Here is a 13,570-nt window from a genome sequence, read left to right on the forward strand (position 1 = left end):
TCGAGCAGCCTGTTCTATAATGACCGGTTTTTCAGTTTCAATGTCCACCACCTATAACTCAGCTAAGAAATGTTTTCACTATGTCACTGCATATAACACGTATATATCAACAGGCACGATTACAATTTTCCAGGTTGGATTTCTTTCAAAATAATAATAATAATAATAATAATAAAAACACACTAAAAAAGTGAAATGGCAATTTCCCATGATTTTTCACTTTGTGACGAACAACACCGAGAAATATTACACCATAACATCCTGACCCCTTCAATTCCATAACATAATTTTTCATCTCGCTTTCTTCTACTACAGAATAAACAAGAGCATTTTGTAGGTTAGTCGCGTGTTACTCAAAATCCAGAATATAAAGGAAAGTTAAAAATTGTACTTACGTATGTGAGTATAGTGCTTTTATTGTAGAACACCGTTTCAGAGATTGACTATCTCTTTCCTCAGGTTCGTATAAAAAACTAAGTACTTGACATAGTACTGCGTCAAAAATGTAATATGAGGATTGTGGTTAAGGGTTGGTTAGGATACATTTAAAATATTAAGTTTTTGCCATTAGAAGTACGTAAAAACCAAGTCGTTCCCTAAAAAAACTTGTACAGCAGACCTATTCACAGGTAAAAAAGTTATAAAAGTTAAAAATCTAAAAAACCTGCATGAATCACAATGCAACCTGCAGGTTTGGCCTTTCCTACCCAACTGTGCTTCCAGGAAACCACCTACTAGTAATTGTGGATTCTATAAGAAGCTGAGCCAGCCCCTGTGGCAGAGTGGTTAGCACATTGCACTACGATGCCAGGGGTCCCGGTTTCGAATCCCGGACTGGGCTTTGATGTTTGTACATGTCCAGTCATCAATTTCATCATATCATCATTCATCACCATCTTTGCAAATTAGCCAAAAGTGGCACAAAAAGCGAAGTAAAATAAAGCAAATCAATCTGTCTATAAGCTGAGCATCAACGTATTCAAAACATCGCTAAATTATGTGAGAAAGCTGGAAATGGGGGGTTGGGGGACAAAGAGTAAGAAATTGTTACTGATTTTATAGAATGTTCACAACGTTGATAAAAAAATAATTTGCTAACTTATGCTGTACTGCAATTTGAACTTACAATCTTGAAAGTTTCGTACACTAAAACTTAAAAAACGGCAATATTGCAGCAAAAGATAGTCGCCAAGCTGAAATTTTTAGTCACCATGGCGACCTGGCAACCGGGATTTTTCAAGCCCTGCGCAGACCAGACCGTTTATATTGTTAATATTTGTGTGTCCATGGGTGCGAGCGGTGAGAGGCGATAATACGTAAGGCTGAAATACTTAGCCTTGAAAACTGGGAATTATACTTGAATTTTATCAAGTTCCTAGATTAGCCACCATGTGGTCCCTTTATTGACAAGATGTCTAATATTTTGTACGATTGTATTTTCCCTAAAAGAAACATTCAACAATTGTCTTATTTGGTGCAGCTTAGAGGAAAGAAAGAACAACCACCTTCTACCTCACCTTCCCTCAATGAGTGTCTGGAGTACATTGCAGCGATTTTTGAAAAATGCGATCCGGCCTTACGCAGTAACAAACGCATTGTAAGCGACATGCCTGTTGGGTTGAAAGTGTATTTATCTGCTAGATTTAGACTTTTATTGTGAAGTTTTTTAGAATAGTTTTAACTTAATTGTGTGATGGGTACGACAGTATTGAGTGTCAGTGAAATGGTGAAGCCAGGTACAAGTGGCAGTAAGCTATGCAATGCGGAAGCTGTTGCAAGGACGATTTCATCGAAATGGATGGTAAGATTATTCGCTTACTTTACCTTCAAAAAAAGGAAATTAAAATGGATTATAATTAATTTTTGCACTCCACTAAAAATATTATTTTAAATGAAAGCACAATATATACCATTCATTTAATACGAAATTTAAGGTTTTCCTCTTTATATATGAAATGTAAATGAGTCAAAGCTTCATAGGATGCTGTGAAAACTAAGGCAGTGATTAAATCATTTAAGATGTGTGACATTAATAACACACTGGAGGGTACAGAGGTCATTTTGTTCTATTAGGACTTGGATTCTGATTTAGAAGAGGTTTCAAGTTCCTTCATTTTGATGTGGAGATGAATGTTTGGGTTTTGACGAAGAAGATTAAAATGTATTCTTTCCCAGTTAGATTATGTGAGTTATTTGTTGAAATAGAATTACGTATTACTTTGTATTTGAAGTAATGTAAATTAATTATAATATTCAGTGATAAAGCTTTTTCCTCAAAAATGTGTAAAAAGAAATAAATACTAACATCAAATATGGTAATATTAATCCTAAGATTGTACTGAGAAATGATATTTTTATTTGCATCTGCCCCATGGACAGAACTGTTACACATCAATCAAAACAGCACATAGCTACTGGCAGTTCGACTGAGTTGTTGTATATACACACAGCTGTATGTCGAATTATCAGGACTCTCTATATGCACACTTCTGATATAAATTCATTGTTAAGTTTTCCGCCAGTATACATATTTTTTGCCCAAAAATGAGCCTTTGTGTCAACAAATTTATGTTCGGGTATTTATTCCAGAAACGTAGGCCGGATAAAAGGTGTCATATGCTATTCTCAGTCTTTGGCCATGTGCATAAAATACACTATCTGGAAGAAAGTCATTGGACACCCTGGTTTCAACTCTGAAACGAACTCCTCATGGAAAAGAGAGTACAGATGGATATATATATATATATATAGCAGTAGAAGGCTTCTCAGATCATTCACTTATAAAATGCCGGATAGGAAAGAGCTCAGCATGTTTGAAAAAGGGATCATAGTAGGCTGCTCCATAGGAGGCATGAGTATATGTAGCATAGCTGATGCTCGACAGGCCCCTAAATCAACTGTAGCCTTTGTCATCAAGAAGTGGAAGGAAAAGGGACACTGCAGCAATGCACCACGAACTGGAAGACCCACGAAATTGGACGACCGAGACAGGAGAGTGCTGAAGAGGGAGATTTGTAAAAACAGGACCCGTCCGAATGCATTCGATTGCAGAAGAGTTTCAAAGTGCGACCAGTTTGACTGTTTCAACCAAGACACTTTGCAAGGAGGCCTATGCGCTCGGTTATCATGGTCGATCCGCTGCCCACAAACCCCTGATAACAAAAAACAATAAAGGGCAGAGACTACGCTGGTGTAAAGAGGGGAGATGGGAAAGTGTGGGTATGGCGATTACCCAGAGAATATCTGTTACCCGAGTGTGTAGTGCCCACAGTGAAATATGGTGGTGGCCGCATCATGTTCTGGGGTTGTTTCAGCTGGCATAGCGTGGGTCCACTGGTACCGGTGTATGGCCACATGACGTCTGCATCCTACCAAGATATTCTCGACAACTCTATGCTCCCCACGTTGTGGCGTTTCTATGAAAGCGAAGAAGGTGTGTTCCAGGACGATAATGTCACTTGTCATATTTCCAGGGCTACCATGGAGTGGTATGCAGAAAATAATGTCCCCCGACTGGATTGGCCTGCTCAGAGCCCTGACCTCAACCCTATCAAACATCTATGGGACGAACTGGAGCGCCGATTGAGGTCGTGATTGTCTCACCCTTCTACACTTCCAGAGTTGGTGACTGTACTGCAGGAGGAATGGCGGAATATCCCACTCTGTGTACTGCACGACCTTGTGGCCAGTTTAACACGACGAGTGGCTGCTGTTATCGCTGCCAAAGGTGGACTGACCTCCTACTGAATGCAAGAAAACTAATGGTATCCGCTGACATGTGGTGTCCAATGACTTTCTTCCACATAGTGTATATAGGGAATTGGTAGGAACAGGGTGGCTACTTACCAGGAATTCTGCTTGAATATTTCTCCGTAGACGTGAAAAATTGCAACTTTTATTAATCCAAATCCCAATGAATTTATACATATTTATTAATGCGTTGAGGCAAGATTTTTGCAGTTTAGGTTATATTTCTGTTGAGGAAGGAAAAAAGAATGCTGTGTGGACAATAAAACAGAATTCTCTCACTCCATTTAGTTTACTTTGTTAGTGTCTTTGCAGAACAATCTATCTGACATATGAAAGGTTAATTCTTGCAAGATATGTTGAAGTTGATTATGTAAATTTGAAATACTTATAGGTGAAGTTTGAGACGTTATGCCACTGATGAGGTAGTTCAGTAGATCAACAACAGCATAGCAAAGAACCCAAACTTTTTCCCAAGATTTTTTCCCTAACTATAGAAAAACTTACAGCACTTCCTACAATGGACTTTGCTGGTCTTGCCTGTAGCTAGGTGCTAAGATTATAGGATCACCGATGTAAAATTTAAAGATTATGTGAACAATTCCGCTAATAAAGTTACCAAGATGATAAATTAATTGTTTGTTTGTCTCAAAAGGTGATTTACGACAAATTAATCGTGCCTGGAATAAATACCTCAACAAGCCAATACCTGTGGTGTCATTTATTTTGTTAATTTGTTAAACCTTTAGACTTCTCACAAAATGCTGCATGAGTAACTCATGTGAGCGAAACATTTCTACCAAGTAATAACATGGAGTGTTCCTCATATAATAAATTATCTTCCAAATTGGGCAGGATGTGACTTTCCACTAAGAAAGCCTCTATTAGTACAACAGATTTGGGATGTGACTGTCTTACTGGAAAGTTATCTCACATACATTAAAGTACCAGAGGACGAGCGTTATGTGCAAGTGGTGTCCATATCATAAATTCCATACAAGTTGTCGATGTGCCACTATACGTTCAATGTGATACTGTTTATTTTCCCCTTAATGGCAGACCTATGCCAAAAAGTTTACTCCCCCCTCTCCCAGATAACCAGTACGAGATGGAAATCTCCCAGCTGGAAAATAAATTCACACATTAATATGCACATACTCCAAATATATGTTGATTCAAAGAAATATGTGTGCAGGGAAATTTTCATCTCCATCATACTCTTAACATATGTCTTTATTGATAGAAAACATGAATAATGAAGTAAGTACGCCTGTGACAACTAGCTTTGTTGTTTACATCTAAACAAAGTATTGTACGAATACTTTGGGACTTGAGTGTACCAATAACATTAAAGGATGTTATTTGAAATTAACATGAACCATAGCCAAAATTTAAGCTGTAAACTTTATAGCCTGGTGAGGTATTTCATACTACTGATGTTTTCCCACAAATTTCCTTTTTCTCCAATTAAAAGAATTAACTTGCATTAAGCGATGCAAAACTTCGCAAATTGGACATCAAAACATGTGTTTCACACACTGGATTATTTGCCTGTGATATTACTCGGCGTCAGTTATACAAAAGTAAAATTATAATTTTCTTCACGAGACTTGAACAGAATATGTCTGTTTAGCACCCAAAAATTACACGTAAGTAAAAGTATGGTACTTCGGAACTGAATGCGAGCTAGTACTTAGCTCTACCAACTTGCAAAATGTTGTGAACCAACTTTCATACCAATTCCGTGTGTCATTGCAGCCTTCACCATTTTGTAACACACACAATGTCGGCGATGATAAAATTCAATGATCATGCACTTTTTCCAACACACGCAAAGCTAGCTTATTATATGCACATTTAGTTACTGTAGTACTACTAACCTTCGTGTTTGAGATCGCTTAGAGGAACAATTTCCTACTTACATGCAGCCTACCGGTATGGCAGACATTTGTCTCCTTCCAGCCGGAACATCAATCGCTTCAATACGGCCAAATACCACATAATTCCATGCGTAGCTTGCATCCACTACACACTTGGATATTCATCGGTTCACTTATCCAAGTTATTTCCTTTGAAAGTCCATGAAACCACAAAAACTATCCATAATCCAGCAAAGGTCAAGTATCCATGAGCTGTCATGTTTAATTTTTATCACCCACTGCCGTTCTTACCGCATTCAAACATTCACCTTTTACTAAAACTCAGTGTTCCATCAACTTTACAAATCATATTACAGGTATAATCATTACTTTTATTAATATGTAAAGTGTGTGAAGGATCTTGCGGTTACGTTTGTTGTCCGTACCATAATCTCCCCAGTTAATTATTACAGTGTAAAGAAAATTTAATGTTCCTAAAGTTATCCTTTTTAAATATGAATTTTTGAATTCCTGCTGCCTGCAAAACAAAACTTCCCTTTAGTCTTCACCCAGAGCATGATTGAGAAACACTAGAATTCTGTTTATAGGACTAGTTTAAACACTACAATCTTATTAATTTTGATCATACTAATAAGCAATTAAGAATGTAGAATTAGACAAACAATTAAGCTTCTAAAAAATTATTTAACAAAGAAAAATACGTTTATAGAAATTGAGAAAGCAATTAGTGGGACATCTGATGAGGAAGTCTCAAGTTTACGGTAGAGATCGCACAAACTGTACTTGTATTCCACCTATCGTGAATCTTTGGAATTAAATGGACCCTTCTTTTCCACCACGTAAGTATACATCATGAAATGTAAAGTTAAAAACAAATAATCGTATTAACAGACACCAACATTGACCAATATTTATCTACTTATGACTACACACGTCGTAAGTTCCCAGTGCATATAGCACCATGCCATGAAGGCAGATATAGGAGATGTAGAGGTAGGGCCTCGCACATTCTCGATCTCTTCCATTTTAAAGGTGATGTGATCAGCATCACCCTCCATCTGCCTTTACCCCCCACGGTTACCCATTGATTTGAGGCTGGGTGAGCCCCAGAGCCTTTTTATGCCGGGACAAGGCTGGGAAAATTCAAATCTTAGATCACCCACCCCAGAAATTGAACCGTCGTCTCCTTCATGGTAGTTAGATGCCCTACCGACTATACCATGAAATACTTGTACAATTAATTACTTTTCGTAGATTATTATGTCCCATAACATTTGTGACGTGCTTGTAGATGTATTTCTGGTCTGAGTATGCGAAATGGCAAATATAAACTCGACATCTTAAATTTAATATATGTACAGTCAGTGACACTTCTGGGTTGTAATGATTGCATTTACATTCAATGGAATCATTACAACTCAAAAGTGTCCGTGACTGTACCATTTAATTGAATTGAATTAGAATTTTTGTATACATTGGAATCACACAGACCCTTTACATTGTTAATATATTTATTTATGTGTGTGTGTGTGTGTGTGTGTGTGTGTGTGCGTGTGTGTGCGTGGTGAGAGGCGATAATACTTAAGGTTGAAATAGATAAAATATCTGCTTGTACCCTCGAATTTTTGGAAAGTTCACCTTGAAAACTGGGAATTATACTTCAATTTTATCATGGTCCTAGAGTGGCCACCATGCAGGCAGGAATGTCATTAAAGGGATGGGAAATTGCAAGGTAAATGCTTCCAAATGGAAATGGCTTTGAAATTTCTCTAGTCTATGAACATCACACTTGCGATAGGATCTTGGTTGCTGGGTTGTGGAAGTATGTTGTGAACATCTCTGGAGTGGAGTGCTAGTTTTATTACTAGGGCCACGTATTTATATTGAATAAATGATCAAGATTTCGGTACAAAAAGTAGGCACATTTCGTGATCAAAAGTGGTAAATGAAATGGCACTTCAGTGTTACAATGGTGAAAAAAGAACCCTTAATTTGATTTACAAACTACACTTAATATTAGTTTTTCTTGTATGTACGCATTGCTTGCATTATAGAATTATTTTTTATTATTGTTATAACTGTATCTTTAATCAAAATGAAAATAAATGTCTGATGAAAGGAGCGTGTGTTCTCCTGAAACGTCACAAAGAAAAACTGTTTTCTTATGCTTGTAATAACCGTAAACTACAGGAAAATATTACACTTAATATACAAAGAAAAACAATTCCCTTCTGATAGCACATTTGTGTAGTTATCAGAGTATGAAGTTTATTCCTGTGCAAAAGGTCCATTTTTGCTTCTCAAATGTTTGCACTAGAATTTATCAATTTTCCGTAATTTGCGTAACTTAAAAGATAATTCACACCTCAGAAAGGGTCGCATCATAAATAAACTAAATTTCATGTTTATGAGTTTATTTTGTGGTGGCAAAATATGGTACGAAAATGCACTTCACATCTTTCAAAAACATGAGAAATGAACATTACAGTGTTGTTATTTCACATGTCCTGTTTTCGTTAAAAACAAAATATGCATGCCTCTTATTTATTACCCATCAGGGATCTCACCCATGCTTTGAAATGGCATTGGGTAAGTACATAGTTGTAAAATAGAAACTATGAGGGGCGTTCAAGTCAATTCTGGACTTTTGAGTATGTAAAATAAAAGAACAAATTTCAAGTGGTAGAAACTGCTATTATTTTTCGACGTACTCCTCGGCTACATTTATACACTTATTCCATCATTTAACTCATGCCTAGAAAGATTTGTCAGTATGTTTGAACCATTCTAGGACAGCCTGCTTCACTTCGTCATCACTGCTGAAATGTTGACCTCCGAGGAATTCTTTTAGGGATCCAAACAGGTGGAAATCACTTAGCACTAAGTCCAGACTGTAAGGGGGATGTGGCAATAATTCCCAGCTTATTTCCTGGAATGTTTGCATAGTGCGTTGAGTGGTATGAGGTCTTGCATTGTCCTGCAGAAACAGGACACCCTTCGTGATCAAACCAGGCTGTTTCTTCCTCAGATTCTTATGCACAACATGCAGAACACGGCAGTAATATTCACTGGTGATAGTGACACCACGGGGTAAAAAATCCACGTAAATAATCCCATGTTTGTCCCAGAAAACACTTGCCATCACTTTACCTGCTGACACAATGGTTCGAAATTTCTTTGGTGGTGGTGTCTGTATACCGTACAGCCGTTTTTGAAGCACTTGCACGATTTAAATGTCTTGAGTGTTTCATAACCGTACTGTGCTTTCAGTCTTCTGTATATTTCAGCTGGTTTTATGGCCTCCTTCACTAAAAACTTCATTGCGATACACTGTTCCATGTACACATTTACACTGTTGTCTGGCATTTTGACAACTGGTCTCGGGACTGGCATGTGCAATGGGCACTGCCTTCCAGTAACAGGACACAGTTGCCAGTTCCTACTACGTGCACTACCTCCACCCTGGGATTTGTTTTTGAACCTGTAAAAAAACCTCTGATTTACTTGAACGCCCCTCATAAATCATGTGTTACACTCTTTTTAAGAAAGGAAGCTCAGTATTTATGTTTTTATTCTGAGCCAAGAAACCAAGGCTATCAAACTTCTCATTAGCTTCTATACAGCTTGCCAAATATGATGGCTGATGGACATGTGTGCGAGATACAGAGTGGAGAGTCGCTCCACTGTGACCGCCAATCGCTGTTCTTGTATTGAAGCTCCTTATGGCAAAGGCATGGAATTCAAGTAATATCATTGACCTATCTCGCTGCCTGCATGGCCGTCAGCCATCATATGTGGCAAGCTGTATAGTTGTGCTCTATGTAAACTGGCAATAAAATTATTATACAGTGGACTCTCTTTTAATTTGAACTTCAAGGGGACATGAAAATATTGAAATTAAGAAAAACATACATTATTAAAGGCAATCAACATAACAAAACTACTATACTAATTCCCAATACCGATGCTTGAATATTTTAATATTATAAGTTTTCAAAATAGTGATTGATATTGGTGTTTAAATATTCCACTCTCAATTTACCAAAGTTTTTGCTCTAAAATATTCACAAATTAGATCAGAATGTTGCATTACATGTTATGTTAATACAAATTTCCGTGTTTACACACAAAACTGGTGCAAAATAATCAATTTCGAATTATGCAAAATTTCCAGGTTAATTCCATGAGTGTGTTGCACATTATTTTTGCAGACCCTGCAAGCAATCAAAATGCTGCACAAGTATCGGTTCCGAAATTGATACCAATTGGTATCGACCAATACCGATATAGTGACATCGGTATCTGCTCAGCCGTAGCCACAATAGTTACCAGTAAAATGGAAAATAGTTTTAAGTACACTGTTTTAACACACAAAATCACGTACTTGTGTAACAGTAGAGACGCATTCTCACTTGTTCATTATTTTTTGTTTTTCTTTACACGGTTAACAAAATCGTCTATTTCATTAATTGCGTGAAACAAGTCATCACTAAAGTTTGCTTTAGATTCAGCTTGTCACTTTGAAACATTGTGAACAATGTTCCTTGACTAATTACAACTGACAACAGATAAGAAGACTTGTCATAAATAATTGACTAGTGGAGGTTCAAGGACGGACATTTGTGCAGAAAAAGGGGTGGGCAATTCCACTCTATGTAGGAGAGGGTGAGGCTGCATACCAGCAGACAGAAACTTCCCCTTCTCTAGGATAGCAGCCTTCAAATCATCCAAATAGAATGTTCGAAAATTCGAATTACATATGAATTTTTAACATTGGTTTCAATAGCAATTTGAAGGGGAATAGATTTCTGTTTCAATTACTGAATAATTCAGATTATCCAAGTTCAGATTAAAAAGAGACCACTGTATTAAAAATCAATTTTACATTTACTGTGCACAGAAGTGCTATATTTTGTGCTTATATAATTTCAGGCCAGAAGAAGTCGTCACCTCAGAAACTACCAAATCATTGTATCTCCAATTTGCAGCAGTCTTCCAACAAACCGAAAAGAAGTTTTGGTGTGAGGAATGGTATGCACCACATACTTGCTCTTTTTTTTCCATAATGTTGCTTGGCTTAAGTTGTATTGCAATTAATTACAGAAAATTAGTTTTATAATTAGAAATTGCTATTATATGAACATATTTTGTTGTTTTGTGTTTCCTTCCCAAAAGACAAAGTGTAACCTGTGTTGGAACAAATGAAAATTACTTCAGAAGAAAATTAACACAATTTTTGGACTTTATATTTCTTTTCTCACAGTTAGTGTTGTCATCCAAGCTATGAGTACATGTAGAAAATTCATACACAAAATTAGTCTGTTTCTCCATTTAAATTTCAAGAAGTTTGTCAATATGAGAACAGTATAGATTGCATCTGCTGAGAGATGTAATTCACTCTAATAACACTGGTCAACAATGAAAATGCTTCGGAGATAAAAGTAACCAATTCTTACTAATTTGAGGGTGCTGATAACGAATATGATATTAGTTTTTGAAGGTTGGTTCGAGTTTCGAAGAAATACATTATCGCCGGATGTGCTCCGGTGTGCAAAATAAGGGTTCGTGTGACAACAGCGGCTGCCTATGTATTTCAATAAATATCCATTGTTTGACGGTTAGCTTTATCACTCTCCTTATCTCTAGCACGTGATCGCTGACCGAGAATCATCAACCACATCACGCTCAGTTTGTATTGAAGATTTTGCCAGGGGGAAACGTGTTCCTGTGTAGTGTAGTTCTAATTTGATCTTTCGGACATGATTGTGGCGAAATTTTGTAGTATGTTTGTGGTGTATTTTTTTTTATGGTTTTTGACTTTACTGACCAGAAACTTGTCGCGTAAATGTGTTAACAGTGCAGACAATTTTTGTTATGGTTGCGGCGAAATAACATTTGTCGATCAAAAAAGAAATTTCATGCCAATCATAAAGAAAGCCTACCACTGGTACTTTGGTTGTAAAGTGGGAGATATGGACAAAAAGTGGGCACCACACATTTGTTGTAACACGTGTTCGACAAACTTGCGGGACTGGCTACATGGAAAAAGACCATGCATCCCGTTTGCAGTTCCAATGATATGGAGAGAACCGACAGATCATACTTCAAACTGCTATTTTTGCATGGTTCCTCCAATTAAAGGCCTATCAAAAAAAAAGAAGTGGACTATCACTTATCCCAATATTCCTTCAGCTATTCGTCCTGTGCCACATTCTGAAGAACTACCTGTTCCACAACCTCCCCCATCGTACTCCAGTGATTCATCCGACGAAGAGCAAGAGGCGGCTAAACTCGACGCAGGAATGCCAAATCCTGTTGCAGATTCATAGTCATTCATCAATCCTGACTTCACAGCCAACATCATATCATTTAATTGCCATCTGATCACTGAACATGAATTAAATGACCTTGTGAGGGACCTGGAGTTGTCAAGAAGTGGTGCAGAACTACTGGCATCCTGAAGATGTTAAAGTATCCGTGTTTCGGATGAGTCAGAAACCGCTGGAAGAGTATTTTTTAGTTTAAAGTGACATAGTGTGTTGTAAAAATGTGACTGGTCTTATGAGTAAACTTAAGATAGAACATAATCCCAATGAATGGCGGCTGTTCATAGGTGCATCAGAACTAAGTCTGAAAGCTGTGTTAGTGAACAATGGAAATGTGTTGCCATCAATCCCAATCGGTTATGCAGTGCACTTGAAAGAGACATATGCCAACATAGAAGAACTGCTGAAAGCCATAAATTATAACGAATACAATTGGAATATTTGTGGCAACTTCAAAAGTTCTAGCCATACTTCTTGGCCTGCAGCTCGGCTACACAAAATACTGCTGCTTTTTATTCGAGTGGGATAGCCGTGATAAGGCTTCCCACTACTTAAGGAAAGACTGGCTACTCCATAAATCTTTGGAGCCAGGAACAAAGAACGTTCAATATGTTATTTTGATAGCTCCCAGCAGGGTTTTACTTCCTCCGTTACATATTAAACTAGATTTAATCAAGATCTTCGTTAAAGGTATGAACCAAGCCAGTGATGCATTCAAGTATATTCTGCGTAAATTTCCACAAATTAGTGAAACTAAAATCAGGCAAAGAATATTTATTGGCCCTCAGACTCGAGAACTCCTCAATGACCCTGAATTTGATGCACTGTTAGAAGATATGGAGAAGATTGCATGGGACTCTTTGCAAAACGTGGGGACATTTTTTTTGGGAAACGTGCAGACTCAGAATTGTAAGGAACTAGTGGAGCACCTAATATCTTCCTACCAAGCAATGGGGTGTCATATGTTACTAAAAATAGATATGTTACACTCCCACATAAACTTCTTCCCAGGAATGAACATGGGGAACATTTCCACCAAGTTATATCTACAATAGAGAAACTATATCAGGGCCATTGTTGCAAGTCCAGAACCACAATGCAAGCGACAGGCAAAGAGGTGCCATTTGTAATATCCATGTAAGTAATGTTTTTATAACTTCCATTTTGTACACGTGTTAATTTCCTATTAACACCACATAACACATATTTCTTTCGATTACACTTAAACTCGAACCAATTCAGCATTTTTATTATTATTTTCATATTCGGCACCCTCAATTCCATAAGGAAGTGTACTTTTCATTTCCAAAGCATGAAAAAAGTTTAAATTTGTTGTCCAGTGTAACCTTTCGGTTCATTATTTCGAGCAGTTTTTGTTCGCGATCGATTTTGCCACCTGTATTGTAGCATGTCTGTACTACATGCCTGATGAAGATACCAGACAGGTGGCAAAATCCGAGCATAAACTGCACAGAAAGGTGAACTGTAAGTTTTGGTAGAGTGAATTAGGATGAAAGGCATGTGTGTGTTCACCCGAAACATTACATCAAAAATTGGGTCTGTCTGCTTGTAAGAACCATAAATGACAACAGAAATAATCAGTGTGTAAGGGCTGAC

At 37.4% G+C, this 13,570-nt stretch overlaps 1 protein-coding gene across 2 annotated transcripts in view; it reads left to right on the plus strand.

Moving 5' to 3' along the window:
• The window catches only part of LOC145979505 (E3 ubiquitin-protein ligase RNF169-like), a 92,373-nt gene that overhangs the window by 39,189 nt on the left and 39,614 nt on the right, over positions 1 to 13,570 (plus strand). Inside the window, exon 5 of one of the 2 annotated variants that reach the window (XM_083112441.1) lies at positions 10,560 to 10,658. The exons of the other annotated variant lie outside the window; for it this stretch is intronic. Within the exon in view, the coding sequence (XP_082968567.1) occupies positions 10,560 to 10,658 (99 nt within the window). The remainder of the gene's footprint in view (positions 1 to 10,559; positions 10,659 to 13,570) is intronic. 2 annotated transcript variants of the gene reach the window in all.

Source organism: Lepisma saccharinum, chromosome 26 (assembly GCF_977018435.1).
Source record: "Lepisma saccharinum chromosome 26, izLepSacc3.1, whole genome shotgun sequence".
NCBI classification, from domain to species: Eukaryota; Metazoa; Arthropoda; class Insecta; order Zygentoma; family Lepismatidae; genus Lepisma; species Lepisma saccharinum.